The sequence below is a fragment of the Pelodiscus sinensis genome, chromosome 3 (genome assembly GCF_052426305.1).
Source record: "Pelodiscus sinensis isolate ZL-2025 chromosome 3, ASM5242630v1, whole genome shotgun sequence".
Lineage (NCBI taxonomy): Eukaryota > Metazoa > Chordata > Testudines > Trionychidae > Pelodiscus > Pelodiscus sinensis.
The window spans coordinates 12,133-29,298 of record NC_143054.1 but is presented as its reverse complement, the minus strand read 5'-3'; the positions used below and the strand labels follow the sequence as shown (position 1 = coordinate 29,298).

The 17,166-nt window shown below is 46.1% G+C and overlaps 1 protein-coding gene across 4 annotated transcripts in view; it reads left to right on the top strand.

The window, feature by feature from the left end:
• Nucleotides 1–16,433, top strand: part of GPN1 (GPN-loop GTPase 1) — a 95,526-nt gene extending 79,093 nt beyond the window's left edge. For 2 of the 4 annotated variants that reach the window (XR_012899290.2, XM_075916264.2), the window contains 2 exons: nt 600–710; nt 15,881–16,433. Coding sequence is in view for 3 of the 4 variants with exons in the window: in XM_075916264.2 (XP_075772379.1) it covers nt 600–710; nt 15,881–15,966 (197 nt within the window). In the remaining variant the exon portion in view is untranslated. The remainder of the gene's footprint in view (nt 1–599; nt 711–15,880) is intronic. The other 2 variants (XM_075916266.2, XM_075916265.2) reach the window with 1 other exon arrangement.
• Nucleotides 16,434–17,166: the final 733 nt, after the last annotated feature.

Sequence of the window (17,166 nt, the reverse complement as noted above, 5' to 3'; positions counted from 1 at the left end):
CCTCCATGGGGTAGCAGCTTGGGAGTCACCTGATTGCTTTTGATTGTTCTTATGATTAGAATCAACATGAACAAGCACTTGAAAAAGAAAAGACAATTACCTGTTCTTGTAACTGGTGTTGTTCGAGATGGGGTGTTCACATCCATTCCAATACTCACCCTCCTTCCCCAATGTCAGAGGAGCTGGCAAGAAGGATCCAAGGGAGGGTAGGGTCAGCTGTAATATATATGCGCTAATATAGCGGTGCCACTGGGGTCTCCATAGCTGACCCTATGGGAGCTACTAGGGGAAAAATTTCTGATGCTTGTGCACATGACATGCATACACACCTGATTGGAATGGATATGAACAACACATCTCGAAGAACACCAGTTATGAGAACAGGTAAATGTCTTTTTTACAGGGAACCTGTTGCTTTATAGCATCACACGTTCTAGAGCATCTATTTGTATCTATGGGAGTCATGGGTGTGTACTTGTAGGGTAGGTACCAATAGCTGTGGTTGCTGTGTGGCAGGTGCTTACATTGGGAAATATCAGTGAATTAGGTTCTTGTCAGTATGAGACTTTTTGTCCTTAGAAGCTTCTATTTCTGATTAGGTGCTTCTGAGACTTCTGCATTGGGCCCCTCTGACTTGATCATGACACGAGGAACTGTAGATGAGGAAGATGAAGAGAGAGAGAGTGATACTGATGATATTGACCATCAAGGTAAGGGAAAACAAGACTGCCTGTGGCTTGGAATTACACAATACACCCCTGGAGAAGGGAGATCAGAGGTTAATTGCATGGCTAATATGGTGAGTGAGAGCTGATTCAGGGTTGAAAGGCAAATGAGGTGGTAGGCCAAGTATCAGACAGGTCATCAGTATAGTCATTGAAGACACTGAGGGTGAGTTTGGGAAATTGTGAAGCGAGGAAGAGTGAGAGTTATGAATCCAAAATTGGAAAGGAAGGTGAATGGGTTAGTGTCAGGGAGAGGCAGGTAAATGTAGTTTGGAACAGGAAGGGGGAGTGAGATGGAGTCTGTCTTTAAAAGAATGGGGTGAAGGAGAGGTTGAAAAGGACAAGTGCAGAAGCAGAACTTGTGCCCAACATGTGTGACTGCTCAGGGCGACTGCACCTTTGTTTCCCTTCAGTGGTCCTGCAAAGACCTGTAATTCTCAGGCTTCCAGCTCTCCAGCAAGGTTCCCTGTAAGCTGCACACTCTTGCAGCAATTTTCTGAGCTCTGCTCAGAAGTTCAAAGCTCCTGTGCAGGCAGAGATCTCAGCTGATTAGCAGTGGGGAGGGCCATCTCACTGAGCAAGCAGTTAAACTGAACTAGCTGCTTGCTTGAACTTAGGGGCTCTGGAGCCCGTAAAAAGGGAGATGAGACAATTAGTTGCTGGAGATATGCAGAGGGAGTGAGCGAGTTAGTTAGCAAGTAACTGGCTGATGAGTCAGAGGGGAGCCATTTTCAAATGTGTTTGTTAATAAAAAGTCATATCACACCAGAATATCAAAACATTTCTTTTCGAAAATATTGAAATGAAAGGCTTAAGAGTTTTGGCATTTAATGTTTTTTTTACCTAAGCAATTTGATGAAATCTACAAAAATTTGCAAAAAATTTTGATGCCATTTATGTCAGTTTCATGCAAAACATTCACATTTGTACTTCATATGAATATGTTGATTAGAATGTATGAGATTTTATTAATTTCCTTAACTTGATGCTTATCTGTTTCTGTTCATTCCCTCTGGGGCATCTGGCATTGGCCACTGTTGGAAGCTAGGATACTGGGCTACATGGATCTTTGGTCTGACCCAATATGGCTGTTCTTATGTTCTAAGGCAGTGTTTCCCAATTTTTTTGACCAATTTTTCAAACTCAGAAAAATTTCAAGGAACCCCCTAGCCAGGGATTAAGTTTGTCGAGCAAAAAGAAACCACACCCAAACACACACAGACTGCCAGTACACCACAATTGGTAGTAATAAGATGCTAAATACGGTCATAAAATCACCATTCATTTATATTCAACAAAAATCATATTAAATATGTACAACAAAATAAAACTATCAAATAATATTAATTATATTCATAGTTTTCAATGCGAAGAATGGTTTTTCTTCTTTTCTTGGCAAATTCTTTTTATATTTGGTTTAATACTAGAAAGTTGGATTCGCATATCTGGCGCAGCATTCAGTCGATTTCTGTATTTCGTTTTCATTGCTGCATAGTTCGAGAACCCAGTTTCGCACAAGTATGTACTGGCAAAGGGTAACAGCTGACTAATTGCGCGTCTTGATAAAGATGAATATTCTTGACTTTGACATAAGTCACTCCAAAATGTAATCAGAGAAACTTCTTTAAATTTTTGTATTAATTGGCCATCTGAAGCGATTTCAATTAGGTTTTCATAATCTTGTGTAGAAAAACTGACTGGCTTTTCTGTTAAACTTAATGGATTTCGAATCCAGTTATTGTTGTCATTGATGTTTGGAAAATACTTAATGATGTTCATGTATAAATCGCAGAGATGATCTGCAATGTCGCTGCGAATATCTTCATCAAGTTTGTATCCATTTTCTTCAAGGAAATCATTCAGAGTTGGTAAACAATCCAAATCATTTCGTCCTACAGATGAGATCCAAAACTGTAGCTTCCGTGACAATGACAAAATTTTGTCTTTCGCATTACAAATATTTACATTCTTTCCTTGCAGCGACAGATTTACTTCATTTAGTTTTGTAAAGATGTCTGCAAGATACGCAACTCTAGATAACCACAAAAAGTCTGTTAAACGATCAGACAGTTGGAATTTGTGATCCATCAGATTTGCGGAGAGCTCATGACACAATTCAAATAATCTAACCAGCACTTTTCCTCGTGATAGCCACCTGACTTCTGTATGTAGAAGCAGGGCTGTGTGCTGACTACCCATATCTTCACACATAATTTTGAACAGTCTTGATTGTAATGGTCGAGTTTTTATATACAGGCAGTCCCCGGGTTACGTACAAGATAGGGACTGTAGGTTTGTTCTTAAGTTGAATCTGTATGTAAGGCGGAACTGGCGTCCAGATTCAGCCACTGCTGAAACTGACCGCCAGTTCTGACTTACATACAGATTCAACTTAAGAACCCCAAGTCAGCTGCTGCTGAAACTGATCAGCAGCTGATTCCAGGAAGCCCGGGGCAGAGCAACTGTGCCTCGGGCTTCCTGTAGTCAGCGCTGGTCAGTTTCAGCAACGGCTGACTTGGGGACGTCTGGGGCAGAGCAGCTGGGGTGCTGCTGGGTTGCTCCAGTAGTGCCCAGAGCGGTGCTGCGGGACCAACCGGCAGCGCCCCAGCTGCTCTGCCCCAGGGTCCACAACAAAAGCCTGGTCTGCTGGGGGGGGGGGCACACTAGCTGCGCCCCCCCCAGCAGACCAGGGACACAGGGAGCAAAGCGGCGGCGGGGGGGGGTGCCTCGCCTCTGAGGCTTTGCTCTGGCGCCGGACCGCTTTGCTCCCGGTGCCCCTGGTCTGCTGGAGACTGTCCCTGGTCTGCTGGAGAAGGTCTCCAGAAGGGCTTTGCTCTGGCAAAGCCTCAGAAGCGCGGGAACCCGCTGCTGCTGCGGGTTTGCTCCTGATGCCCCTGGTCTGCTGGAGACGATCCCCAGCAGACCAGGGGCACCGGGAGCAGCTTTTCTCACCCTGGAGCTCGAGGTGGCTGACCGCTGCCTGTGAGCTCTGGGGCGAGAAAGCCCCGTTCGTAAGTGCGGATCCGACATAAGTCGGATCCGCGTAAGTCGGGGACTGCCTGTAATTAATAATCTGTACTGCTTCGTCCAACACATTTTTAAGAGAGGGAGAAATATTCTTAACTACCAGAGCGTGTCTGTGGAGAATGCAGTGACTGCTGGTGCAGTTTGGTGCTACATTTTTTATTCGTGTTACAGCGCCAGCCACTGTTCCTACCATTGCTTTGGCACCATCACTGCACACATCAACACATTTTTCCCAGCTTATTTGATGTGTTTTCATAAAGTTATTGATACAATTGAATATATTCTCACCAGTTGTATTGGTTTGCAAAAATTCACATAAAAATAAAAGTAAGTTTTCTTCAATAGAACTATTAAAATCATAACGGACAAATACAAGCAGAACTGCAAGACCTGCAACGTCAGTGGACTCGTCTAATTGTAATGCATATGCATCACATAAATGCAGCTGAAAAATAAGCTCCTTCTCGATGTCAGCAGCAAGATCGTGAATACGACATGTGACAGTATTGTTTGATAGTGGCACAGCCTCAACTTTTTTACTAGACTCCTGATCCAACATACACATCACAATATCTTTTGCACATGGTTTTATGAGTGATTCCCCAATAGTGTGTGTTTCTTCGGCGAGCGATATACGATAGCTTACTTTGTAAGATGCCTCTGTTGCATTTTCATTATCAGATTTGGCAATTTTTGACATGAAGAGTTTACTTTTTTCAAGCAATTCAAGCTTTTGCTTAAAAAAATGAATGTCTTTATCTTTGTATTCTGGATGATTTGTTTCAAAATGTCTTCGCAATTTAGCAGGTACTAAACAACTATTAGATAATATTTTGTTGCACACTACACACTGGGCACCTGGAGCATCTTCATTTCCATTGCTTGTGAATCCAAATGCCAAATAGTCCTCACAATACCTGCGTTTCTTATTAGTCAGCTGAAATTTTTCATAATTAACATGAGCTGCCTCAGTATTTTCCTTGCTGGTTTCAGTAAAAATACTGGAGTTTGAAGTACTCACTTTTCTCTTTAAAGTTCCTTCTTTTAACCAACAATCCATGGGGAATTTTGATATTAGATTGAATTCTTAAACTTAGTCACACACAGGAGCCACGTGTCCTCACAGTGTGTATGGGGATTTGTTCTGATCCTCACAGTTAGTAGGAGTTCCGGTGTTCCACTCACTGATAGTACTCTTCCCCCCCCCACACACACACACATGCTGCCTTTACCAAGGGACCTAGCAGCAGCAACAGCTGCTTGTCCCGCTTCTGCCCGATCAACCCAAGATCCCTCTCCCGCATCCCCCGCTGCCACTCTGCTTTTTCCGGTGGTGTGCGCTAGCCAGGTCCAAGAAGGTGGCTCTGTCGGACTTGAGCACCAGAGACTTCCTCTAATCTAAGCATTCCAGGAAGAGATCTTACTCAAAGAAATGGGGGCAAGCACCTAGGATACCCCCTGCACCATATCTATCAGGGCACTGGACAGGGAAGTACCGGGACTGTCTGGTACCAACAGTTCCCGAGCGTCCAAGGACCTTACCAAGACAGGCACCAAGGCTCCAGTAAAGCCAAAGTCTAAATCAGCACCACTGGCAGTCTGAGACCGCTTTGGCACTAACAAAAGCAAAGACCAAACTGGCTGAGGCACCATTAGCACTGAAGGAAGCCAAGCCTCACTTTGTCATCGTTGGCACCAATACCATCTCTGGTGCAGAAGAGGGCACAAACATGCAGCACCAATGGCCTCTCATCTGGCACCAGTGGCACCACAGATTACAGCGGTAACACCCTCCACACTGTCACCAGCTCTTGTGATCCTTGGATCGCTCCCTTTTACTACTGTGGAGGACTTCAGGATCACTTCGGTGCCCAAAACCACGTTACTGAGCACCGACTGCACACCCACATCCAGCAAGTTTGTGCTTTCCACTTCTGCAAGGTCAGCACCACTGTTTTTGAGTGATGAGGATGACAAGCCCTTGGTCGGTACCCACACCCCAAAGCACGCAGAGTAGCAGCAACAACCAGTACTGCAATGGCAACCACCTCAATGGCTGCCCCCTCGTATGCCACTTCCAGCCAATTGGCCTTACTTAGACCTCTAGGCATCATGTTGAGCACAGTAGATACAGCCTTAGCCAACTCCATCAGCACCATCAAGAGCCACTCCTTGCCATCCCTGAATAGGTCAGCCTACCAGGAGGATGATGACCCAACCTCGAATGATGAGGACTCTTCTGTGTCATCTCACCCTGAAACTCATAGAATCATAGAGTTGGAAGAGACCTCAGGAGGTCATCAAGTCCAGCCCCTGCCCAAATCAGGACCAATCCCAACTAAATCAACCCAGCCAGGGCTTTGTCAAGCTGAGACTTAAAAACCTCCAGGGATAGAGATTCCACCACCTCTCTAGGTAACCCATCCCAGTGCTTCACCACCCTCCTCGTGAAAGTTTTTCCTAATACCCAACACAGACCTCTCCCACTATAACTTGAGACCATTGCTCCTTTTTCTGCCATCCATCACTACTGAGAACAGCCTCTTTCTATCCTCTTTGGAACCTCACTTCAGGAAGTTGAAGGCTGCTATCAAATCCCCCCTCGCTCTTCTTTTCTGCAGACTAAACAAACCCAAATCTCTCAGTCTCTCCTCATAGGTCATGCGTTCTAGCCCCCTAATCATTTTGGTTGCCAATCTGCCAGACCCTCTCCAATGTGTCCACATCCTTTCTATAGTGGAGGGCCCAGAACTGGACACAATACTCCAGATGTAGCCTCACCAGAGCCAAATAAAGGGGAATAATCACTTCCCTGGATATCCTGGCAATGCTCCTCCTAATGCACTCTAATACACCATTGGCTCTCTTGGTTACAAGGGCACACTGTTGACTCATATCCAGCTTCTCATCGACTGTAATCCCTAGGTCCTTTTCTGCAGAACTACTGCTTGGCCAGTTGGTCCCCAGCCTGTAACAATGTTTGGGATCCTTCCATCCCAAGTGCAGGACTCTTCACTTGTCATTGTTGAACCTCATCAGATTTCTTTTGACCCAATCCTCTAATCTGTCCAGGTCACTCTGGACCCTATCCCTGCCCTCCAGTGTATCTACCTCTCACCCTAGCTTAGTGTCCTCTGTGAACTTCCTGAGGGTGCAATCCATCCCCTCATCCAGGTCATTAATAAAGATGTTGAACAAAACCAGTCCTAGAACAGATCCCTGGGGCACTCCACTAGAAACCGACCGCCAACCTGACATCAAGCCATTGATCACTACCTATTGGGCCCGACAGTCTAGCCAGTTTTCTATCCATCTTACAGTTCATTTATCCAATCCATATTCCCTTAACTTTCTGGCAAGAATATTGTGGGAGACTGTATCAAAAGCTTTGCTAAAATCAAGGTACATCACATCCACTGACTTCCCCGTATCCACAGAGCCTGCTAATCGTACCTCATCATAGAAGCTAATCAAATTGGTCAGGCTGACTTTGCCTTCTTCCAATCATTCGGGATCTCTCCCTATCTCCACGAGTTTTCAAAGATCATGGCCAAAGGCTCTGCAGTGACATTTGCCAACTCCCTCAGAACCCTCAGTTGCATTAAACCTGGACCCATGGATTTGTGTATGTTTAGCTTTTCTAAATAATTCCTAACCTGTTCTTTCCCCACCAAGGGCTGTCCACCTCCTTCCCATACTGTGTTGCCTAGTGCAGTAGTCTGGGAGCTGACCTTGTCCGTGAAGACAGAGGCAAAGAAAGCATTGAGTACTTCAGCTTTTCCCACATCATCTGACACTAGGTTACCTCCCTCATCCAGTAAGGGCCCCACACCCTCTCTGATCACCCTTATTGCTAACATGCTTGTAGAAACCTTTTGTTTCCATAGAACCACTAATAACTACTCTCCGAGAACAGTTATCCAGACAGTTATGCACCCACTTTATAGTAGCTGCATCTAGAGTGTCACAACAGCTGATCTCACAGGTGCGTAAGTGTGGGATTCCAAGGGGCACTAGGGGTGGCCCTGTGGATACCATTAAATTTCCAGCAACTGTGCATTTGATTTGTGCACAGATAGAATGTGTTGCTCATGTTCATTCCATCTCAAAGAACAACAGGTACATAGGGTTTGTAACTGGTTTTCGTGGAGCAGCACTCAGTTGTCCTAGGTGATGTACAAACAGAGCAGAAAAACACTACCTGCCTCAGAGTTTACAATCTAAATATAGGACAAAAGAGATAAATGGACAGAGGAATACAAGGAGTCAGCCATGTAGCCAATGGTCTTTGCTCAGCGATAGTCAAAATATCGTCAACTTTTTTGTTGGCATCATGGCAAAGAGTTTTGAGAAGGAATTTGAAGGTGAAAATGAGACACCTTTGTGGAAGTTTGTGGGGGCACCACCCATGAGTTAAGAGCAGCAATGGAGAAACACTTTCAAACAAGGACTAACAGGTATGCTGTGGAGGCTGCCCTTGTGGATGGATCAGAGACAAGTATCAGCAGCTCAATAGCAAATGAGATGATTGATGTAGTAGGGATTGATGTTGAATATTCTGGAAGAGGAATGCAAGTAGGTTTGTTTGATGTGATAAGGGAGAGCCAGAAGAAGGATGCAAGAGGAAAAAAGGGAAATAACCCAGAAAACTACAGACCAGTCAGTTTAACTTCTGTGCCAGGAAAGATGATGGAGCAAGTAATTAAGGAAACCATCTGCAGACACTTGGAAGATAATAAAATGATAGGGAACAGCCAGGATGGATTTGTAAAGAACAAATCATGTCAAACCAATCTGATAGCTTTCTTTGATAGGATAACGAGTCTTGTGGTTAAGGGAGAAGCGGTGGATGTGGTATACCTAGACTTTAGTAAGGCATTTGAAACGGTCTTGCATGATGATATTCTTATAAATAAACCAGGCAAATACAACTTAGATGGGGCTACTATAAAGTGGGTGCATAACTGGCTGGATAACTATTCTCAGAGTAGTTATTAACGATTCATAATCCTGCTGAAAAGGTATAACAAGTGGGTTTCTGCAGGGGTCTGTTTTGGGACCAGTTCTGTTCAATATCTTCATCAACGATTTAGATATCGGCATAGAGAGTACATTTACGAAGTTTGCAGATGATACCAAGCTGGGAGGGGTTGCAACTTCTTTGGAGAATAGGGTCATAATTCAAAATGATCTGGACAAAGTGGAGAAATGGTGTGAGGTAAACAGGAAGAAGTTTAATAAGGACAAATGCAAAGTGCTCTATTTAGGAAGGAACAATCAGTTTCACACATACAGAATGGGAAGCAACTGTCTAGAAAGGAGCATGGCAGAAAGGGCTCTAGGGGATATAGTGGACCATAAGCTAAATATGAGACAGTGTGACACAGTTGCAAAAAAAGCAAACATGATTCTAGGATGCATTAACAGGTGTGTTATGAGCAAGACAAGAGAAGTCATTCTTCCGCTCTTCTCTGTGCTGATTAGGCCTCAGTTGGAGTACTGTGTCCAGTTCTGGACACCACATTTCAAGAAAGATGTGGAGAAATTGGAGAAGGTCCAGAGAAGAGCAGCAAGAATGATTAAAGGTCTAGAGAACATGACCTATGAAGGAAGACTGAAAAAGCTGGATTTGTTTAGTACAGGCAGTCCCCGGGTTACGTACAAGATAGGGACTGTAGGTTTGTTCTTAAGTTGAATTTGTATGTAAGTCGGAACTGGTACATATTGTAGGGGAAACTCTAGCCAAACATTTCTCCAGAGCTCAGTTTTATTCTCCCACACCTCACTTCTCTCAGTCCTTTATTCTCAAGCTTTATTCTCAAGACCCTCCTTCGAGCCGACAGCGGGGAGTGTTGGAGCTGCCCAGGGGCGTCCACAGGGCCAATGGACCCAAAGCTGGCGGGGCGGGGTGCCTCCCCCACTGTCGCCGCCTCCCGCGGCGTGGGGGGCGCTTCCCCTGCGGCGCTCGGGGCAGCGGCGGCTGAACCGCCTGTCAGGCGGCGCGTCTCGGAACAGGACCAGGTACCTACACAAAATAAACCCAAGGACAGGGAATAGCAACACAAGTGAGGGATATCTACAGGGTGAAAAACTGCAAACGAGCATTTCTCCATTGAGTGTAGCGCTGAGGGCTCCAGATAGACATGGCTCTGGGACACCTTAAATTTCAAGCTGCTGCCTTTAAAGGCAAGCAAGGGCCTCTACTGCTGCTCTTTGTGCAGCCGTGTGGGAGCCCGGCTGGCGGTGCACAGGAAAGAGCCGCGCACACAGCAGTCCCCTTCCAACACCCCACCCCACCCCTGGAGGCTCCTCCACAGAGCTGTGCAGAAGCGGGGGTGGGGGGCACGGACGATCTCCCTTACACACGAAATTATTACCAGGAAAAGCGCGGAGGAAGGGGGGAACAGGTAAAATGTCAGCAGGAGCAGAGTTAACCCTTCACTGCAAGCAGAGGTGCCGGGGCAGCCTTTGGAGGCGAAGTGCCGCAGCCTCCCCCCATTGCCGCCGCCGCAGCCCTGGGGAGGGCGGGGAGAGGGTGGAAAGTTCCCCACGAGCGGCACGCGCCAGGCTCCCCGACCAGGGGACTCTACGGCGTGGGGCCCCAGCAGCAACAAAAATGTCGGCGGGTGAAAAATGTAACCTGTCGTCTGCCGGCCTCAGCGCGGGGAGTTTTTTAAAGCGGCCCCGGCAGCGCTTCTCATCCCCTTCCCCCGCCCCTCCCGCGGCCAGGCTCTGGGGCTGGGGCCAAGCGTGCACCCCCACCGGCCGCTGCAGTGCCCGGAGGCTGCAGCCCGGTGCAGGGCAGGGTGTTTAACGGCGGAGGCAGATTCCCCTTTAAATCTCCCCGCCTGCCCCCCTCCCCCCCCGGTCTCCCTCTTACCAGCTCGCTCCTCGCCCTCTCTCCGCCTCCTCCCGTGAACGGAACTCCCAGCCCAGTCCCACAATGCACTGGGCACGCCGGGCTCCCTCAGCGCCGCCTGAATGGAAATGCCACCGCCGGGGTGCAGCTAGTGCGGGGTGCCTCCCCCACTGTCGCCGCCTCTGGCAGCGCAGGGGGCGCTTCCCCCCAGCAGACCAGGGAGACACGGAGCGGCTTTTCTCGCCTCAGAGGACATGGGCGACGGGACCACGGCGCGTCTCGGTGGTCCTGCCGCCCGTGTCCTCCGCAGAGAGAAAAGCCGCTCTGCGTCTCCCTGGTCTGCTGGGGGTGGGGGGGCGCCAGCTCCGCATCTCCCTGATCTGCTGGGGGGAAGCGCCCCCCGTGCCGCCGGAGGTGGCGACAGTGGGGGAGGCATCCCACACTAGCTGCGTCCCCCTCCCCCCCATTTGTAACTAGGGATCCGACGTAAGTCGGATTGATGTAACCCGGGGACTTCCTGTATGGAAAAGAGAAGATTGCGAGGGGACATGATAGCGGTTTTCAGGTATCTAAAAGGGTGTCACAAGGAGGAGTGAAAAAAATTGTTCTTCCTCGCCTCTGAGGATAGAACAAGAAGCAATGGGCTTAAACTTCAACAAGGGAGGTTTAGGTTGGACATTAGGAAAAAGTTCCTGACTCTCAGGCTAAACACTGGAATAAATTGCTTAGGGAGGTTGTGGAATCTCCATCTGTGGAGATACTTAAGAGTAGATTAGATAAATGTCTATCAGGGATGGTCTAGACAGTACTGGGTCCTGCCATGAGGGCAGGTGACTGGACTCAATGACCTCTCGAGGTCCCTTCCAGTCCTAGTATTCTATGATTCTAAGAGACAAATGACCTGGTCAAAGAAGCTTGGAAAATTCTTTCAACCAGCATTCTGAATGGATATAAGCAGGGCAAGATTGCATTTTTCAAGGCTAGAGAGAACAATGCTGCAATAATTGAGATGTAAGACTTGGATGGCTGTTTAAACTACGTGGATGGAAAAGAAAGGCTATATCTTAGCCTATGTCTACACTGTGGAGTTTTGTCACAAAGTTTTGCCTTTTTAATTAAAGCACTTTAATTAAACCACTTTTGCATGTCCATGCTATGTTCTTTGTGCCAGCAGAGTGCATACATACAAGCATTGACACTGTGGGTAGCTAGCCCATTGTGCAACTGGCCCCAGAGTGCTTTGGGGAGGGTTTGCAATGCCTCATGGGCTAGCTACAGCATCAAATGATGCAGGTTTCTCAATCCCTTTGTTTCAAGGGCATCCTACTAGATTGCCTGCCACTTTAAAACTGCAATGGGGGAGAATGGGGGAACGTGTGACAGGGAGTTTGGGAGCAAGAGAATGGCAGTGTGTATTGGGGGGAGTATTTATAGAATCATAGAATAATAGGACTGGAAGGGACCTCGAGAGGTCATCGAGTCCAGCCCCCCGCCCTCAAGGCAGGATCAAGCTCCATCTACACCATCCCTGACAGATGTCTATCTAACCTGTTCTTAAATATCTCCAGAGAGGGAGATTCCACCACCTCCCTTGGCAATTTATTCCAATATTTGACCACCCTGACAGTTAGGAATTTTTTCCTAATGTCCAATCTAAACCTCCCCTGCTGCACTTTCAGCCCATTACTCCTTGTCCTGTCCTCAGAAACCAAGAGGAACAAATTTTCTCCTTCCTCCTTGTGACACCCTTTTAGATATTTGAAAACCGCTCTCATGTCCCCCCTTAATCTTCTTTTTTCCAAACTAAACAAGCCCAGTTCATGAAGCCTGGCTTCATAGGTCATGTTCTCTAAACCTTTAATCATTCTTGTCGCTCTTCTCTGTACCCTTTCCAATTTCTCCACATCTTTCTTGAAATGTGGCGCCCAGAACTGGACACAGTACTCCAGCTGAGGCCTAACTAGTGCAGAGTAGAGCGGCAGAATGACTTCACGAGTTTTGCTTACAACACACCTGTTGATACAACCTAGAATCATATTTGCTTTTTTTGCAACAGCATCACACTGTTGGCTCATATTCAACTTGTGGTCCACTATGACCCCTAGATCCCTTTCCACCATGCTCCTTCCTAGACAGTCGCTTCCCATCTTGTGTGTATGGAACTGATTGTTCCTTCCTAAGTGGAGCACTTTGCATTTCTCTTTATTAAACCTCATCCTGTTTACCTCTGACCATTTCTCTAACTTGCTAAGGTCATTTTGAATTATGTCCCTATCCTCCAAAGAAGTTGCAACCCCACCCAGTTTGGTATCATCTGCAAACTTAATAAGCGTACTCTCTATCCCAATATCTACATCATTGATGAAGATATTGAACAGTACGGGTCCCAAAACAGACCCTTGAGGAACTCCACTTGTTATCCCTTTCCAGCAGGATTTAGAACCATTAACAACAACTCTCTGACTACGGTTATTCAGCCAATTATGCACCCACCTTATCGTGGCCCTATCTAAGTTATATTTGCCTAGTTTATCAATAAGAATATCATGCGAGACCGTATCAAATGCCTTACTAAAGTCTAGGTATATGACATCCACCGCTTCTCCCTTATCCACAAGGCTCGTTATCTTATCAAAGAAAGCTATCAGATTAGTTTGGCATGACTTGTTCTTCACAAACCCATGCTGGCTATTCCCTATCACTTTATTACCTTCCAAGTGTTTGCATATGATTTCCTTAATTACCTGCTCCATTATCTTCCCTGGGACAGACGTTAAACTGACCGGTCTGTAGTTTCCTGGGTTGTTCTTCTTCCCCTTTTTATAGATGGGCACAATATTTGCCCTTTTCCAGTCTTCTGGAATCTCCCGTCTGCCATGATTTTTCAAAGATCATAGCTAAAGGCTCAGATACCTCCTCTATCAGCTCCTTGAGTATCCTGGGATGCATTTCATCAGGACCTGGTGACTTGCTGACATCTAACTTTCCTACATGATTTTTAACTTGTTCTTTGTGTATCCTATCTTCTAAACTTACCCTCTCTCTGCTTGTATTCACTACGTTAGGCACACCTCCAGACTTCTCGGTGAAGACCGAAACAAAGAAGTCATTGAGCATCTCCGCCATTTCCAAGTTCCCTGTTACTGCTTCTCCCTCCTCACTAAGCAATGGGCCTACCCTGTCCTTGGTCTTCCTCTTGCTTTTAATGTATTTATAAAAGGTCTTCTTGTTTCCCTTTATGCCTGTAGCTAGTTTGATCTCATTTTGTGCCTTTGCCTTTCTAATCTTGCCCCTGCATTCCCGTGTTGCTTGCCTATATTCCTCCTTTGTTAGTTGTCCTAGTTTCCATTTTTTATATGACTCCTTTTTTATTTTGAGATCGTGCAAGATCTCCTTGTTAAGCCAAGCTGGTCTTTTGCCATATTTTCTATCTTTCCTACACAGCGGAATTGTTTGCTTTTGGGCCCTTAACAACGTCCCTTTGAAATACTTCCAACTCTCCTCAGTTGTTTTTCCCTTCAGTCTTGCTTCCCATGGGACCTTACCTACAAGTTCTCTGAGCTTATCAAAATCTGCCTTCCTGAAATCCATTACCTCAATTGTGCTGGTCTCCCTTCTACCTTTCCTTAAGATCATGAACTCTATTATTTCGTGATCACTGTCCCCTATACTGTCTTCCACTTTCAAGTTCTCAACTAGTTCCTCCCTATTTGTTAAAACCAAATCCAGAACAGCTTCTCCTCTGGTAGCTTTTTCAACCTTCTGAAACAGAAAGTTGTCTCCAATGCAGTCCAGAAACTTATTGGATAGCCTGTGCCTCGCTGTATTAGTTTCCCAACATATGTCTGGATAGTTGAAGTCCCCCATCACCACCAAATTTTGGGCTTTGGATAGTTTTGTTAATTGTTTAAAAAAGGCCTCATCCACCTCTTCCACCTGGCTAGGTGGCCTGTAGTAGACTCCTAGCATGATATCACCCTCATTTTTTACCCCTTTTAGCTTAACCCAGAGACTCTCTACACAGCTATCTCCTACATTCATCTATGTATGCTGGGCAAGAGTGAATGTGTCAGCATGCTGTCTCCTTAAGTTCAGACAGCAGCCAGACAGAGACACATGCCTGACATCTTCCTTCTGCCTTGATTCTGCTCAGCACAGTAGTTTCTCTCTCTCTCTCACACACATGCATGCTTGCAGGACAGCAGAGTTCAAAACAATGAGCAAAATGATCATGGCAGATTGTGGGACACCAGGGAAGGCCAGTTCTGTGATCTAGTAAATGGTAGTTTCTACACTGACACTCATTGAGGTGTGTTTGTCACTGAAACTGAAGAGTTTTTTCACCAAAAAGTGTCATTGCAGTGTGTACACCTCCCCTGTTTTGTTGTCAAAATCTGCCTTTTGAGAATAAAATTTTGCCGTGTAGACAAGGCCTTAGAGACAGAAAAAAATCAGCAAGATTTAGACAAATGTCTGGATTTGAGAACCTAGAGCGAATCTGATGAAGGATGAGTGCCAGGCAGGATAGTGATGTTGAGAGGTGGTGGATTGAGCTGGGGGAAGGGGGAGATGAGAAGTTTTGTTTTTAACTGCATAGTGCTTGAGCTAATGGTTACATATTCATGAAAAGATGTCAGAGGGAGAGGCTAAGATTTTAGAAAGTTAACATTTTAGAAGAGAAATTACGATGCTGTCACTGGCTATACCTTTCACTGCTATGTCAAATTGCTCAGTGTCTTTTCCTCTTTGGCAGTCCCACAAAGTTCTGCTTTTGGCAGCTGTCACCTTTTCCCTTCAGCTTAGGGCATGAGTGACCATATCAACTTGCACCGTTTCTATTTTCCTTTCTGACTTTCTAGCTTCTCATATTCCTTTCCTGTGAGTTCCTAGGACTTGAGTGAGCCAAGGAGATGAAGACCTAGATTGGGGTAGAAAACCTTTTTTGGTCAGTGGCCATTGACCCACGGAGAAATCAATTGGGGAACACACAAGTGCGGAGCAATAAATAAAGATACTCACATTTTGCTCCAGGGCTCTGCTCATGTCGTGGGACTGGAAGTGAGTGCTGGTTTGGCCCACTGCAGAGGGAAGCTCCGAGCCTTGCCAGGGACCAAATCTAAGTAGGCCAGGGACTGGATCTAGCCTGTGGGCCATTGGTTCCACCCCCCCCCCCCCGACATGTTCCATGTTATTCTATGTTCCCAGTAGCATTACTCCTGCCTTAACTCAGAATCTTATGCAGAATTGATTTATGATTTTTTTTCTCTAGTCACTGAGGAAAGCCATGAAGAACCAGCCTTCAGAAACTTCATGCAGGAGACAAGGATGAAGTACCAAAATAGAAGCAGCCACTAAGAGGGACTTTTAGATGCAGAAGGCTACAACCCCTTTGACTAGAGAGAACAACAAGAGAAAAAAGTCCACCACCTCCTGTGCTATGAAGACACCAGTGCAGCCCTGTATGCATTCTAACTTCTGAGAAGTACTTTATCTTAAATGTCTATGCTTGCAAAATTAGTTGGTTACAGTGAGCTGGAGTTCTGACTTTAGGTGTTTAACCTTTTGCCATTGTGACTTTTAAAGCAAAATAAGGATTGCACTTTCCCATTTTCTCCAAATGGTTGTGAACTTGAATTCCCAGTGTCACAGCATTGTTTCCTGAAGTTTTATTAGAGATTAGAAAGGTCTTTTTCAGGAACTTTTTTCTAAATGAAGTTTTCTCTGAATGACAAACAAGATAACTGAAATGTCACTGCAGTCCCATGTTTGACATTTTATTTTGTTCTGTAATTTATTATAAAATATTTTTTGCTACTGACAAATGACTTAATGGTGATTGGAAATGACAGTTGGACTCTTTTTCTGTGGGAGGTTCATTGAATAAGCTTGCTCTGGATGCTTGTGGCGCACTGACACACACACACTGGAAGTGAGTTGTATTCCTGAAGCTATGTATCTTGAGCTGTAAAGCTAAATGCATTCTCAACATGGCTAGGACCAGAGACACTGAAAATGCAGGTGCTGTAGGAAGTGATGTTAGTGATTCAATAGATGGTGTTCCTTCTCTCTGAGTCAGAAATGAACCAAATACACTGCATAGGTTTCATTCTTATTCCAAATAGTTCTAAAACTTTTCATCCTCAAGACAAGCAAAAAATGGAAGGTGCTGTCCAAATTGGAGAGAGGGAAGTCTTCCCATTACCTACTGCCGTGGTCACCAACCCATTGAGTCGATCGCGAGTCCTCGACCAGTCGATCGCGAGGCATTCGGGCACTCCTACCCCCCATTTTCCCCCCAGCTCCGAGAAGCCCCACTACCTACCTCTAGTGTAGTGCCAGCTTCCCGCGGGGTGGACAGAAGTCCTGTCTGAAGCCCGCGTCACTTCCAGGGCTTCCAGAAGTGCGCGGGCTGCTCCCCTCCCACAGTTCTGTTGCATGCTGGGGGAGGGGGCGTTGGCCCTGGAGGAGGAGTGCAGCAGCTTCCCTGTGCTGCCGGTGCTGGAGGGGTGAGTCAAGCACTGGGGTTTCCCTGCACCACGGGAGCGGGGGTCAGCC